This window comes from Entamoeba invadens, assembly GCF_000330505.1.
Source record: "Entamoeba invadens IP1 unplaced genomic scaffold scaff_1105074726103, whole genome shotgun sequence".
Classification (NCBI taxonomy): Eukaryota; Evosea; order Mastigamoebida; family Endamoebidae; genus Entamoeba; species Entamoeba invadens.
In genome coordinates this window covers 71,143-85,879 of record NW_004443767.1, presented here as the reverse complement: position 1 = coordinate 85,879, position 14,737 = coordinate 71,143, and the positions used below count along the sequence as shown (strand labels likewise).

Here is a 14,737-nt window from a genome sequence, read left to right as displayed (position 1 = left end):
TAAAAAAACAATTATAAATTCATTAATTAAAAACATAATTGGGAAGGAAAAAAGGTATATTTTATTTCCAAAAGGTATATTGTCTATTCTAAAAATACGATAGATACTGATAAAGTGGAATGGACGAGCCAAAGACTAAGAAGCGAGGACCAAAAAATCCGTTGGTTGTTCGGTTTATTGAGAAACTGTTTAAGATGGTGAATGAGTGTCGGAAGGGGAAGGTAGTGACATATGACATGACTCAAAAGTGTATATTGATATATGATACCGACAAATTTTATAATGAAATTATGCCCAAATTCTTTGGAGTGATGAGACAAGATAGTTTTGTTCGACAAATGAATTCGTATGGATTTCATAAGAAAATGTACGATGGAGTGGTTGGATACTCCAACTCTTTATTCGACCCGGACAACCCCAATAGTTTGATGTTAATTAAAAAGAAGAAGAAAATGTACAGTAGAAAAGAAGAGAAAGAGAAATTGAAGAAATTGTATGAAACAAGGCATGCGTTTTCTTTATCAATATCTTCTGAAGTCTCGGATGAATTGAGCACTTCAAAGGAAATGAATGAATTGTGTTTGAAAGATGAGACTATTGAAAAAACAGAGAAGAGTGACAAATCAGACATTATAGACGAGAGATATATATTACCAGACACAAACAACAAAAGGGGATGTAATGGATTTAATTTTGTAATAACTGATATGGAAGCACTGAATGACAAACAAGTTGAACTACAAAATGAACAAATAGATGAAAGGCGTCTTTCACAAGACCAACCGGTCACTCAAAAACAAGAGAAATATGAGAAATGGAATGAAGAGACTGTTCGACAAAATGTTGTCGAATTGATGCGACAAACTGATACCGAGCCCACACTTCGAGACTTGCAGATGAGTCTTCAGAACCTTCAAAACGATTTTTCTATTTTAAGTGATAATCAACGGGTCTTAAGTGACCAACTCCGACTTCTTACAAATTCTTTAGTCCCATTTCTCTCCTCTGGTTTTGAGGAGTCCAACTATCCTCTTTTCCCAGCGACTGATCAAGATCAAATGAATAGACACCAAGTGTAGTTGTTAATTCAATAAGTCATGTATTCTAAGTGTTCTATTTTCAGAGTTTTTTGTTGTATTATAATTATAGTAAAATTTGTAATTACTTATAATACAATTAGTGATACTTATTTCTAGAGTGTTATAAAAAGAACTTCAAAAACAAAAGAACGACAATGACCGAAGGAAAACCGCGACGAAGAGACAAATTAGATGAATGGATCCATGCCCATTTCACAGAAGAAGAATTGCAAGAACTTCCTGCGAAGATTATCTTTCCCGTGATAGGTGTGATCTATATAGTTTGTTTGTATTTCTTAACACAAGTGTTGCCCCTCTATTTTGGGGCGTTGTACGTGTCTTTTATGGCAGTTATAATGCATGTGCTATTTATATTAGTCACTTCATCATTTTATAGAGTCCATTACACTTCATCGGATGTCATTCCAAAAACATTTTATGAAGTGAAAGAAGAAGAAAAAACACCAGAAAGGTACTGCGATGTGTGCAAGAGATATAAGGGGTATAGAGTCCATCACTGCGAAGCGACAAAAAAATGCGTCTATAAACTCGACCACTTCTGCACAGTGCTCGGTAACTCGTTGGGATATCACAACTTCAGATATTTCTTCTTGTTCCTCTTCTATCTTTGGGTCTCAGTTCTCTTCGTCGTCTTCAACATTTACGAAATTTTCTATAGTGCTGACCTCGTTTGTTATAATGTATAGTAATTTGTTATAATGTATAGTAAATTGTTCTATTACTATATAATATTGTTGTTTTATTATTGTGTTTTACTATTAATGAATAATATAATTTATAATTTATTTATTATAATTATACTATAGTATTTTACTGTACTATAATTTATATATACATTATACTTTATTGAATATTGTAGTAGTACACTAGTATAATTTTTATAAAAAATAGAACAATTGAAAGAAGTCCAGAAACTTAGAAACAGACGAATGCGCCGTACATAGTGTTAGTAGTGGTTGCACTCTTCTTTGGAAACATGGCACTTTCTGTGAGTGTCGAGTTGTTTGCGGTTGGAGTTGTCATATCAACAAATCTGACGTTTGTTGAACTTGTGAAGTACTTGGGAGAATCCCTCAAACAAAGAAAACTTGTTGAAAATACATTCAGTCGAGGATTTATTAACAATTGGAGAGAAGTGATGCAAGTTCCTGAGGGAAAATGGCTCATTTCGGGATTTTTACCAACTCAACCCATTTTCGATAAAAAGTCGGACTAATTTTTTTATCGGAATGACATTTGACTGTTTTGTTTTGGGGATCAAAATGTACTATAAATATAATTGTGTTTATTACTACGTATAATTAAGTTTTTATTTTTGAAGATTCTGTTGCCGATATTATTTTGTGGGTATTATTAATTAACGTGTTGTTTTAAAAACAATATTGTTTTATTTAACAATTATTTGAATTATATAAATTTTGTCAAGATATAGTTATTCAAATAATATAAAACAATAAAAGAATAAAAAACAACTCGTTAAATAAAAGAAGAAAGACTAATAACATGATGTTAATTAATTAATAGTAATGTGATTATAATTAATTATACAATCACAAAAACCAGAACATGAAATAAAGAACCAATAAGTATAGTATCTCAACAATGACACGATTGTAAACTCAGAATGAATAACTTGAAAAGTCACAATATTGGGATGGGAGACTCGCCTTATGACATTGGATTAAACCCCCCACCAAAGTCAAAGCCCCAGAAACGTGTTGGCGTTGACTTTCCACTTAATTTCACCCCCGTCCATCTGATGGTATACCAAAACCGACCAGAACTCATAATTCCATCTGAGGCTCTACGACATTGTGGCTTTGATGTTGTTGATAACCACGGCAACACGCCGCTTCATATTGCGTGTTCATTAGGACGTCTTGAATGTGTTGAAGTGTTAGTTTCCAAACATTCTTCTGTTCTAGTCCATAACGCCTTTGGCGAGATTCCCCTCTTCTGTGCGTTGAGATCTCAAAATTCGGATTTTGACGCATCGTCGAAGATATCGAAGATACTTCTTGAGAAGTGCGGAAAGGAAATGCTTGCCGCGACGGATATGAGGGGGTATACCGTCTTACACTATGCAGTGTTCATGAACAACACCTCGTTTCTCGATTACATTCTTTCGTTGTGTTGTGTCGACGAGTTCATCAACAACACCTTCAACGAAGGAAACTCAACACCCCTCCACATCGCCGCCAAATTCGGACTGTTGCAATCGGCACAGTGGCTACTCGATCACAACGCAGATGTGACGCTTGAGAACGAGATGGGAGAAACAGCCCTTATTGTTGCTATCAAAAATCGACAGCAAGAAATCTCGAAGGTGCTCCTCAAAACTTCTCCATTGGACGTGCCAGACAACTACGGACAAACAGTTTTACACCACGCAGCTGCAGTCGGCGATTTGGACCTCTGCAAAACAATCATTGAGATGTGTCCGAAGTTGGTGAATACCGGCGACTGCCAGAGTAATTTTCCGTTTCATTGTGCTGTTAAAGCAAATAGTAAAGAAGTGATGGAATACTTCTATAGCAACATCTTGTGTTTAGAGCGTGGGAATAGTCAAGGGATGACGCCATTGATGATAGCGGTATCTCTTGGCTGTGAACAGTCGATGTGCTTTTTGAAGGAGAGAGGAGCTAAAATGGACCAGCGGACGATGCGGGGGACCACCTTATTTTTGTCTGGTGTTGTCCATGGAGAGATTGGGATATTAGAAAAGATCAGTGGGATTGAAGAGAAGGACAAGATGGGGAATTCAGTCTTTCATTATGCCGTGCAAAGTGGTCGTATTAAAATAGTCGAGTGGCTCTTTAAACAGAAGAAGGAATTATTAGAAGAGAAGAATGACAGCGGAGAAACACCTTTACATATTGGGAGTTTGAGAGGCGATTTACAGATGGTAAAGCACTTAATCACTGTGTGTCAACATCATGTGGATCTCAGAAATAATGAAGGAAGAACACCATTGCATTACGCTGTGATGGGAGGAAACATGGAGTGTGTTAAGTACTTAATTGAGAATAATAGAGCGTGCGGATATGAAGATAAACATCGAATGAACGTCATACATTTATGCTGTGCGAGGGGTACTGTCAACTTACTTGAGTATTTATGTGAGAGTTATAAAGAATTGATTAATAAAAGAGATGCATGTGGGCGGACTCCGTTACATATTGCTGTAATTATGAATGACGCACTCAGTGTTGAAATACTCAAACGACATGGTGCCGATTTAGTCATGAAGGATATCCGCGGGATGAATGTCAAACAAAGTGCGACTAATCGCGGCTTTTTGCATTGTCTTGATATATTAAATGGCACTAAAAAGAGTGAGTGGGTGGTCATCAATAAAGTCGAATCATTGGGCGAGTTAGTTAATGTTGAAAATTCACACATGCTTTCGTTACACAAAGGAGAGATTATTAGTGTTGTCTGGGTCTATAACGAGTGGGGAATAGGTATCAACGAGCGCGGTGAGAGTGGCTTATTTAAAATGGAATTTTGCAAATCGAAAGAGATGTCGACCATCGAGTTGGAGAAGATGAAAGGGATGTTAAAGAAACAGAAAGAAGTTCGTAAAATTATCGAAAAGAAGAATCGGTCACTCTCCGTCGCTGTACCACCTCCTTTAAATCCAATCGAAGAAAAAGTAAAGACGCATAGTCCTCGCATCGAGATACCCATGGAACAAGACACCAACCAACACAATTTAAGAAACGAGCAATCCGTCTGGTAAATTCATTTTTTTGTTATTACAAATTTCTCGACCTGTGAAGGTTTATTTAAATATTTCAATTGATGAAATAAATTAAAATGAACGAGTTGGAAAGAAAAGACTTACATCTTAAATTTATTGATGATGTCGAGCAACACAAGTCTCACCCCACCAAGCCCTTGGTGATGTAATTCAGCTCCGGTCTGCGAACATATTTCATCTCCTTCTCCTGTTGTGATAGCCGTTTCTATCAGTCTTAAAGTCTCTTGGAATTGGTTTGAGTGAATGTTATTAAGAATCACTTGAATGAGCTGGTCACTATTTTTGCCATCAACTTCGTCGGGTGGGCATAACAATGCAAGTTCCTGTATGGCCTCAGGGTGCTCTTTTAATATCTCTTCAACTATTTTTGCGTCGACGACGGTACGGAGAGAGACGTCTGCGATTTGGATTTTACCGTTTTTAACTTTGTAAATGGGTTTTGCTGCGGGGGGAGCGGTTGTGTCGATGGGGGAAATCTGTTGACCATCCAAAACTTTCTGCATTTCAGTAAGTGCGTTGGAAAACAGTTTGGGGTCTGTCTCTTGGTTCCAGAAAAAGGCAGTGCGCTTTGTTTCTTTGATTTGAACGTACCCACTGTTGCGTTGTGGGATGAGGACCGCAACAGCATCGCCGGGAAATATGATCATTTCAGTGTCGACGTATTGCGTCTCGCGTCGCTTCCACTCGAATGTTATCATCCCTTCAATGGACTGCATTGTCATTTTTATTCGTTTTTGTATTTGGGTGTTGGAAGACAAACAACATAGACAGATACTAAACCTTTTTCCGGAAGAGGAGTTAACGTGTTTTTGTCGAAGACTAATTTCCCTGCACGAAAACGGATTAGACAATTCTGAACGTCAGTTCAACAATTTGTTGGTTTGGTATTAAAACAAACACCACGGTCAAGTTCCATTGAATTTGTTTTTGAGTTTTTTCAACTTTTTATTATTGGATTATTTATTTGTGTATATTTTGTATTTTAATTAACTCAAAATATTTAGACAAAATACAGTTTAGATTATATCTTTCTTGAGTGAACGATTTATACAATGTGCTTTCGGAAATATTTTTTATCCTTCAGCACGTGGTGGTGATACCTCCTCGAAGCGTTTTCAAGTGTCGAAAGTAGTTGGGGTGGAATCATGCTCCTCTCGATCTTTTTGTTCATCTTTCCAATACATTTCATACAAAGTCCCTGGAGCGAAAGTAGAGAATCTGTTGCGGTCAAGAATATAAACGCATTGTAAAAAAACTGGAGGTCGGTGTTTGTTTCCATAGTGTTGAATTCTGGCATTGATGATATGTACAACGTTGAGTACGTCTTGGTCGAGTTGTATAACACAACGGCAGTGCCATCGTCATTTCTTGCAAGTATTGTCGCACCCTTCCCACAGCACAAATGATTTTCTTTGTCAAACCAATTCATCGAAACTGGCAATTGGGTGTGACTGTACCCATCACTCCGATAGGGCGTGTCCATATTTTTCCACAACACACTTTCAACGCTTGTTGGCTTTTTGTAAGTTTGTCTTTTTTGTTCAACCATTTTATCAATTGTACTATTAAATAAACCAGATGAAATAGTTTATTCGTTGTATTTTAATCAAAACACAGAACAAGACAAAAATACCAGAGCAACAAACAGTAAAGACTACACTTGGGTCGATATTCAAAGTGGTGAACTTCATTTTTTCGTCAATTCCAAAGAAAGGGCACATCATCCTATTGTCATATTCGCTTGTCCTATGCTCCAAGTGTTGGAAGAGTGCGTACGTCCCAATGAGATGTTTCGATGTGTTGTTGACGACGTACTTCTCAAGGTTTTTAACTTCTTCAGCAGTGAATGAGGATGGGGATCCCGCAGTGTCGCTGCATATTATGATGTCTGGGCGCTCTTTAAGTAATGCCTTGTATGTGAGAGCCTTTTTCATGAGCTTGACCGACACCTTGATTTCAACAGCTCCAAACTTCTTCCAATCCTTACCAAGACGTTTCCAAAACTCTTTTCCGCCTGCGTGGGAACGGACGACTGATATGCGTATCGTTCGCTGTTTGGGCGTTTTGCTTCCAAACATGCTTTGCCTTCTCTGTATTTTCCGTTCTCTTTGGTTCTTTCATTCCTCCAAGTCAATCACGTTTTCTCATCAAATCATTTTGATGCTTTCCGAAAATATTTTATTAAAAATTAAATTAAGTTGCTATTGTTTTTAATTGTAATTAATCAAACTTGAATCTAAACTTTTTGATTCGCTAAATTTGTATTGATAATAACACACCAAGAATATGGAATTATTTTTTTAGTTTATTACTAGTTTAAGAATTATTAATGATAGTTGTTTTTTTTTCACTTTCCATAAATATTGTATTAATAAATTTAGTTAAATTATAGTTTTATTATACAATTGTTTTGGAGCAATTAACTTTAATAATTACCAAATCTTACCTGGTTTACCTCAGAAGTTATAACAAATTTGTTTAAAAGAATGAATTAAAAATCTTTACATTTTCTTTATATCCGAAAATCTTAACATCCAAACACTCATTCTATCAACCACAACGAGATTGAGAATTGTGGATTACAAGATTCGGAACGACCAAACATAAAAACAGCAAAAAAATTAAAGAATTCGCTCAGTCTTTCTTGAAAAAGAAAAATCCGAAGTAAATGACGAGGCCAATGATGACGAGGAAAACGATGATAATAACACAAAGGAAGATTTTGTTTGTGATTGCTCTTCTGAGCATCCCCTTGAGTGTTTTATTCGACGTGTCCAAGTCGATGTTGACCTTGTCCAGTGTGTCTTTGTCACTCGAAATAACCTCTCTTTGTCTTCGGAGTTCTTGTAATGAATCCATCTCGACACCAACTGTATCTTCTAAGATCGCGTTCGACTGTTCGATCTGGTCCGTCGCCTCATCAAGGCGTTGGGTCGCGTTCAACATCCTGTCTTGGTCTACATGCCCGTAACTCATCAATTTTGAATTAGAATTAGTAGTGTTTATTTTGGCGATCCGTTTTTTCTTCAAAAATGACAGTTCCATCTCAATTCATATCAGCCATTTTTGTACTTATTGTATAGTTTATGTATAGCTATAATTACTATTTCCAAAACATATGACAATTTTTTTCTGAAATCTTCAGATTGAAGAAAAAAATGAGTTGTGGAACGAGAGGACAGATAAGCGAGGAATTTACAGTGTAAAGAATATAAAATATAATTATTATAACAACAATAAAGTACCTCCAACTATTCTTTGTGATATTTTAAACATCACAGATGATCCATTCATTGTCGAAAGACGGCGGAGTATCAATCATTTACCCAACAGAAACACAAAAGTAGTCAATTCTTGAAAGAAACCAAATCTTGGAGCACCGCTATGCTCAGGTACTCTTCCACCTTCTCTTGGTATTGTTCTTTTAATGTTGTAAAGTTGATGAAATGGAAATTTGGGAGGTTGAGTTGCGTCGACATTTTTCCGAACGGACCATCTCCGACGCCGATACAGACGACCTCGATATTTTGTTCGCGTGCGGCGTCAACTGCTTTGTACGTTGGTTCGGTTTCTGTGACGTGTCCGTCGCATATTCTACAAATAAGTCCAACAGAGCCTTAATACCATAACAAACATCAAAATGAGTGTTTTTCCCTTCGCTTCCGCCGCGTTTTCAACTGCTTTGTTAATGAGTGGCGCGAAGTTAGTTGGTCCCGAGAGTGTGATGAATGGTGTTGATTTGTTGTATATATTGATCACGTCATCGTAGGTACTAAGAGGGCCGTCTTTATTCATATTACAAACCCCAGTACCTCTTGAGATGGAATCCCCAAAGGAAAACAAAGAAATCTCTTTTGTCAATTTTTGAAGTTGTTTGCCAACAATAGTCAACACTTGTTGATACGGATTGATGATTTGGTTGCCAATCGAGTGCAACGGTATCCCTCCAAAAGACATGTTGCTCGCTCGAGAGTTACTTGCCGTATAGTCTATTCCAATATAGACAATCAGATCTCTTTTTGTGAGTAATGCGGTGTTCTGTACCATTTCAATATCATAATGAATTATAATTATTAATTAATTAAAAATGTACTATTAATAAACAATTTGAAAATTATAAAATGAACCAATAGACGTCAGTAACAAACTTCAGTCCATTTGTTTCTAGCTGTTTTGACACAGCATCGACTGAATCAAAGTTTAGTTTCAACTCATATTTGTCGCCTGTGCTTGGTGTATTTCCCATTGATATTTGAAGATAAGTAGTTCGAAAGAAGATTCAATAATATTAAGAACCTCTAAAAGGTGCACTTTTTTGAATTTCGAAATTGGTTTTTTAGTAATTCTCAAAATTTTGTTATTTTGGTTTATTTTTAGTACAACCAATTTATAAAAATCTTTTTTTATTTCTTCATTTATAGAAATTTAATTATTAATTATTAATTTATTGTATTGTTTTTTTTCGACAAAAAAATAGAAACTAAAATAGAATAATGGATCAAAATGTTATCCAAGAAGTGATTAGCGCGATTTCTGATACACGAATTCTTCTAAACTTACTATTAGTAAACCATAAGTTTGGCTCTTCGTTTTCTGAAATGACAAGCAATCCGACTGCATTGACGGAACGAACAAAGTCACTTTTTCCAAATCTTAAACGACTGAACTTATATTCAACGTTCGACCTTCGTTTTTCTGAGTTCCCCCAGACAGTGATCTGGTTTGAACTTACGTACACACAGTATCTCAAAGAAAATCATGACAAAGTTAATTGTAAAAGAGTTTGCTTAACAAAAAGCGACATTGTGAATAACTCAAATTTTAATTTTAAAAAGGTGATTGAAAAAGTGACGGCGCTTGGTGACGGGATTTTCTCCAACTCACAAATTTCCGCTTTTTGCTCACAAAAACTATTTTCAATAGGAAACAGGTGTTTTCAAAAGTGCAATTTTCTCCAAACCGTCAAACTTACAACAACTCTACAAGTTATGGGTAACTACTGCTTTATGAGTTGTAATAGTTTGAAGGAGATTATTCTGCCAGATAGTGTCACACAAATTGGAAATTACTGTTTTGGGGAGTGTTCATCACTTTCCACTGTCAAACTGTCAACCCAGATTATGAAAATCCCAAATTTTTGTTTTTACAAATGTTATTCCCTCTCACAAATAAATCTGGAACAGACACTGACTCAACTTGGGAACAGCTCTTTCGAAGAGTGCAAATCACTTGTCAATCTCACTATTCCTCAATCTATCACTTCTATCGGAAGAAATTGTTTTTATAAATGTTATTGTCTCTCGTTGACTTTCCCGAAAATTTACGAAAATTTGAGCCAAAATGATATAGGAAGTATTGAGGAGGAGTTTCCTGTTTGTTCCAGTTGGTATTGTTACAACAACGACTTTTATGATGTCGTTGAGGGACTCTCAACGAGCAGAACCAAAACAACTCCAAACTTTGTTTAGGAGATGCCTGTTTTGGCCACACCAAGGTTTCAGCTGCATATTTTCCTGATTTTGCATTTCACATCTAACTCGTTAATATAGTTATTTTATTATTTTATAAAGAAAAAGTCATTGGAGTATAATAAATAATAATAAAACTACTATAATAGTATACATTTCATATAAGAATAGAAAAACAATTATAATTTATACTATATTTCAAAACCACCAATAAATAATAAAAAATCCATACGAAGAACTATAAAGCAGTCAAAGTCAATTAGAGTTAGAATAAGAAGAGTATGAGTACAAGAGCAGCGGCAATCATAAGAGAAGAGACTCCGTCATTTCCATTATTTGCGCTCCAGTCAATAGATTGGTCCGAGACTTGATTATTATTTTGAGGATATTTAGATTGGAATTTAATGTTATTAAAGTAGACGAAGCTCTTAGTGTTTTCCAGAGTTTGGTAGAGTTGAATTGACACGTATTTGACTTGAGTGACGATTCGAACATCGAACTCGGGTTCTTCTAAACTGACACAATATTCTTTCTTATTAAAGACTCGTACTATTAAACCCGTCTTGGGATCATCATCACCACGAAACTCATCAGGAAGAATACGTACTTTCATTCTGACAGAATCATCGTTGGACGTCCATTGTGATGTAAAACAAAGACCTTTGTCGTTGATTGTCTGCTCTTCACCATTGAACTTCAACATGTCGGAAATCTGCATGTTACCACCTAACCACGTCTTCCCTTCAACTTCATGTTTGCCATACCCAATGAAGGCAGAATCATTCAGCGTCCAACCAAAATCACCATCTTGGTAGAGAATAGATTCGGATCGAGAGAGAAGAATAATTGAGAGAATGATTGTGAACATTTGTGCGATGAAATAGATATTGAAAATTCACGTTTTATAGAGTGCACTGACTTTCGTGGAAAGTCCTTGTCATTTTCACTTTGTTCAATTCACTTTGATATATTTAGTTATTTAAACTATTAATTAAGTTCTTGTAGTTTGTTGTTTTTGTATGTTTAGTTATATGGTTTTGTTATTATTTTCTTTTATTGTCATTAAATTGAGCTTACAATTGGTAAATTATTATAATTATAAATATAATTAAATTATGGTACAATATATTTAGAACCATAATTAAATTATAATATTTTATATTTTATTATAAAAATAGTAAAAAATAATAATAATTATTATTATAATTATTATAACAATAATAAACATTTGTATAATACATGAAGATATAACTAATTTCAATAGAATTTACTAAGATTTTTCTAGCTAAAATGTATATTATGATAATAAAAAATCAAAAAAAAATTAAAACATCAAAACTATTAAATTTGTAATATTTATAATAAAAAATTATTAATTAAAAAAATATAAAAATAATCCAATTACTCATCTTCTGTGTTTTAACTTTATTGTTGCTCCTCTTCGTTTTGGGCTTCTTCAACATTATTGGCGTTATCGCCTTGTTCTGCCTCCTCATCCTCTTTTTCCATCTCACTTTGGATTTTTTCAACAAGTCTTTTTGCCTTTTCAAGTAAATCCATTTTTTTATCTTTATTTGTAACAACAACGTGCGACGCCATCAAAAAACTCTTCAAAATAGGCACTGTCAATCTTGCATATTTTCCGTCGTTTATTTCGTTGAATATCTTGAGCATTTCATCTTCCCCCATTTCAGGTATGACCTGTTTCCTACTTGAGTTTTTTAAAATGGGCTGTACATAAAAGAAAGCACTGACCTCGTTGACTTCTTTCTCCGTTTTTCGCTCATCTTCTGTTTCTCTCATTCTGGCAAGTCTCTCATTCTCTCGGTTTCGTTCCACCCTCACATCTCCTTCGACAATCTCTGCAATCACATCCAATCTCTTTTGAACTGCGGGATTTTTGAGTTGCAACAAGTCGAGATTTTCTTTAGTTGTTGTTTCGATGAGTCGTTTAACAGCCAGATTAGCCTCTGACGCCACCTCAATTTTACTATAGTCATAACACTTGTCTCCATAATTAATAGTTAAATAATCTTGATAAAACGGAATGACAAGTATATATAAACCCCTTGGGAAGATCTCTTCAAATGATTCCAATGCAACAACGACAGAGTCCCTCATCGCTGTTATCATTAAAAAGTCGCAACGTAACGCCACGTGTTTTTCATATAAACTTTTATATAAAGCCTCGTACCACTCAACCGAATCCCCGGTTGGTCGTATAAACATCGGTTTTCCGATTGTTTCAGTTATAAGATCCACATCAATTTTTCCACGCACCCGAATACTATTTTTGAATTCGTCGGGGATTCGGTGCAACTTCTGGTAGTCGTCTTCGGTAAAAACAAGCTTCTTAGCGTTGTAGGCGTACTCCCAATTTCCGTCCTCATCAGTCGGAACTGGTAATTCGCGCAGTTTCGCCTCTTCAATCTCATCTTTTCTGATTTTGCCAACAACTCGCCGAAACTTTTGTTTTTCGACTAAAACATTTCCTAAAGTAGAAGCACGAACATCAGCAAAAATGTTATTCACAATTACCCGACACCGCGTTCCGTTAAAAGGAACAAAGTCATAATAGTACCCATAACTTTTGTGAAAAGCAATTGACACTCGTTCCAACCGTTCTAACTGGAAACACGGAAACGGGAAAAAATCGGGAAAATGTGATGAGAAAATGATTGGAACGACAGAATGAGAGGTCACATAAGCGTTGATTTCGGGAGTAATTTCATGTGTCTCAAAGAACGCAGGTGGCACAACAAACACTATCCGCCGTTGGTTGATGAGATTACTTTCAACAGCTCTCTCGAAAATGGTGTTGGCAAACTCCAACACACTAATCAGTGGCGTAACTTTGGTCGAAGGGACAATATGTGATAGTTTCTCCTCCGTCTTTTTGAAGAGCTCTCCCGACGCGAATCCCAAAAAGTGAGAAAGAACTATGTTGGGCATTTTTTCCGAAGGAGCGTCAACACCAAATAGAACAAGCGCAAAACGGTCTTTTGGGTATAAGACTGGAGTCCTTCGCATGTGGTTCAACACAGCTTCTTTGAGTTTTTCGTCCATCCCCATGTTATTGTAATTGTGACAATCTAAAATAAACACAGTCCCTTCTTTGGGAACTTCAAACGGCTTTTTCTCAGGTTCACCACCTTGAATATACTCATCTTGCTGCTCGTTGGCTTCCTCTTCCATTTTTTGTTTAAAGATTTTTTTTTACCTATTTGTTTGTTTAAATTTTAATTAATATATAGTTATTAATATTCTATATTGTATTTATAGGTACTAAAATATAATAATATTATAGTTATTTTTATATAATTTAATTAATTATTCATCCATCTTATTTAACAATAATTTAAATAATATTTTATTATTAATTAAAATGACTAAATTAATACCATTTTATAAATTTAAATTTATTTAACTAAAAAAATTATTACAGTCATGCGAAAAAGCTGTCGCGTTTGGAAAAACCTGTCTCTGGTGGTAATGAACTATTCTAGTACTATAAACAAATGATCTGAAATAGAAAATGTTATTTGGAAATGCCGAATATTTTTATTCGATTTTTGTGAAATGACCCTGCAAATAAATCGAATAGAAGCTATACTGTATAGTAAGTAATTATAAATTTACTATAAAATATTTTTTCAAGACAGGTTTTTCCAAACGCGACAACTTTTTCGCATGACTGTAGTAGAATATAATAAAAAAAATATAAAAGTGTTATTGTTTTTTTGTTTTGTTTTCAATTTTTTTTAATATATTTTAATATAAAAGTTTTTTAATATTTATAACAATAAAAGTATAATAATTTTATATTTTTTTTATTATTCAAAAGTTTAATAATTATACAAATAAATTATTATTATAAATATAGATTGTTTTTTTATAAATCTATAGTCGGGTGATAAAAGGGGTTAATTTGGGACAGAAGTAGTTAATTTGAGTAAAAAACTATAAAATATAATTTATTTAACCATAAAAGTATTAGAAGGGTTTTTTCAATTAACTACTTTGAAGATAATAAAAGAAAAACATAACTTTTTATTTTTGATATTATTCAATCTTTGAAAACAATGGAAGAAGAAGAGAAAGGAACCCTCGATGAAACAACCAGATGCAATCAACACAAAAAAGCAATTCAAATACAAGAAACCAGTTTAAAAACTGTATTTCAATATATATTCATGATCTATATGGTTAAAATGCCAGAGTTTAATGAATTAACAACAGTGTCAATCCTTTAAAGTGTCACGGAATCACTGAAAAATCATTATTTGTTAAAATCTTTCAATCTTTCGTTGTTGAACCATTCCCATTGAGAAAGGAAAAGAGAAAGACCATTTTAACACCAAAACAATTGGAGTTGAAGAAGAGCAGAAAAGAAACGAAACAAAGGG

At 34.7% G+C, this 14,737-nt stretch overlaps 9 protein-coding genes across 9 annotated transcripts; 3 read left to right on the top strand and 6 right to left on the bottom strand.

Annotated features, from left to right (window-relative positions):
• Positions 1–119: 119 nt before the first annotated feature.
• Positions 120–1,079, top strand: EIN_247040 (heat shock transcription factor, putative; the record flags this gene model as incomplete). Its single annotated transcript, XM_004261533.1, has 1 exon — positions 120–1,079. The coding sequence occupies one exon, from the start codon at positions 120–122 to the stop codon at positions 1,077–1,079; it is 960 nt and encodes a 319-aa protein (XP_004261581.1).
• A 155-nt stretch (positions 1,080–1,234) lies between these two features.
• Positions 1,235–2,316, top strand: EIN_247030 (palmitoyltransferase PFA3, putative; the record flags this gene model as incomplete). The annotated part of the gene is made up of 2 exons (XM_004261532.1): positions 1,235–1,768; positions 2,026–2,316. 2 exons carry the CDS (start codon positions 1,235–1,237, stop codon positions 2,314–2,316), a joined length of 825 nt encoding a protein of 274 aa, XP_004261580.1.
• A 408-nt stretch (positions 2,317–2,724) lies between these two features.
• EIN_247020 (ankyrin repeat-containing protein, putative) lies at positions 2,725–4,842 on the top strand (the record flags this gene model as incomplete). Its single annotated transcript, XM_004261531.1, has 1 exon — positions 2,725–4,842. One exon carries the CDS (start codon positions 2,725–2,727, stop codon positions 4,840–4,842), a length of 2,118 nt encoding a protein of 705 aa, XP_004261579.1.
• Positions 4,843–4,943: 101 nt separating this feature from the next.
• EIN_247010 (hypothetical protein) lies at positions 4,944–5,779 on the bottom strand (the record flags this gene model as incomplete). Its single annotated transcript, XM_004261530.1, has 2 exons — positions 4,944–5,716; positions 5,764–5,779. The coding sequence occupies 2 exons, from the start codon at positions 5,777–5,779 to the stop codon at positions 4,944–4,946; spliced, it is 789 nt and encodes a 262-aa protein (XP_004261578.1).
• A 129-nt stretch (positions 5,780–5,908) lies between these two features.
• EIN_247000 (hypothetical protein) lies at positions 5,909–6,941 on the bottom strand (the record flags this gene model as incomplete). The annotated part of the gene is made up of 2 exons (XM_004261529.1): positions 5,909–6,379; positions 6,510–6,941. 2 exons carry the CDS (start codon positions 6,939–6,941, stop codon positions 5,909–5,911), a joined length of 903 nt encoding a protein of 300 aa, XP_004261577.1.
• Positions 6,942–7,497: 556 nt separating this feature from the next.
• EIN_246990 (vesicle transport V-snare protein vti1a, putative) lies at positions 7,498–7,839 on the bottom strand (the record flags this gene model as incomplete). Its single annotated transcript, XM_004261528.1, has 1 exon — positions 7,498–7,839. One exon carries the CDS (start codon positions 7,837–7,839, stop codon positions 7,498–7,500), a length of 342 nt encoding a protein of 113 aa, XP_004261576.1.
• Positions 7,840–8,210: 371 nt separating this feature from the next.
• Positions 8,211–9,109, bottom strand: EIN_246980 (copine, putative; the record flags this gene model as incomplete). Its single annotated transcript, XM_004261527.1, has 3 exons — positions 8,211–8,457; positions 8,498–8,878; positions 9,012–9,109. The coding sequence occupies 3 exons, from the start codon at positions 9,107–9,109 to the stop codon at positions 8,211–8,213; spliced, it is 726 nt and encodes a 241-aa protein (XP_004261575.1).
• Positions 9,110–10,596: 1,487 nt separating this feature from the next.
• Positions 10,597–11,199, bottom strand: EIN_246970 (hypothetical protein; the record flags this gene model as incomplete). The annotated part of the gene is made up of 1 exon (XM_004261526.1): positions 10,597–11,199. One exon carries the CDS (start codon positions 11,197–11,199, stop codon positions 10,597–10,599), a length of 603 nt encoding a protein of 200 aa, XP_004261574.1.
• Positions 11,200–11,756: 557 nt separating this feature from the next.
• On the bottom strand, positions 11,757–13,526 carry EIN_246960 (hypothetical protein; the record flags this gene model as incomplete). Its single annotated transcript, XM_004261525.1, has 1 exon — positions 11,757–13,526. The coding sequence occupies one exon, from the start codon at positions 13,524–13,526 to the stop codon at positions 11,757–11,759; it is 1,770 nt and encodes a 589-aa protein (XP_004261573.1).
• Between the last annotated feature and the right edge of the window lie 1,211 nt (positions 13,527–14,737).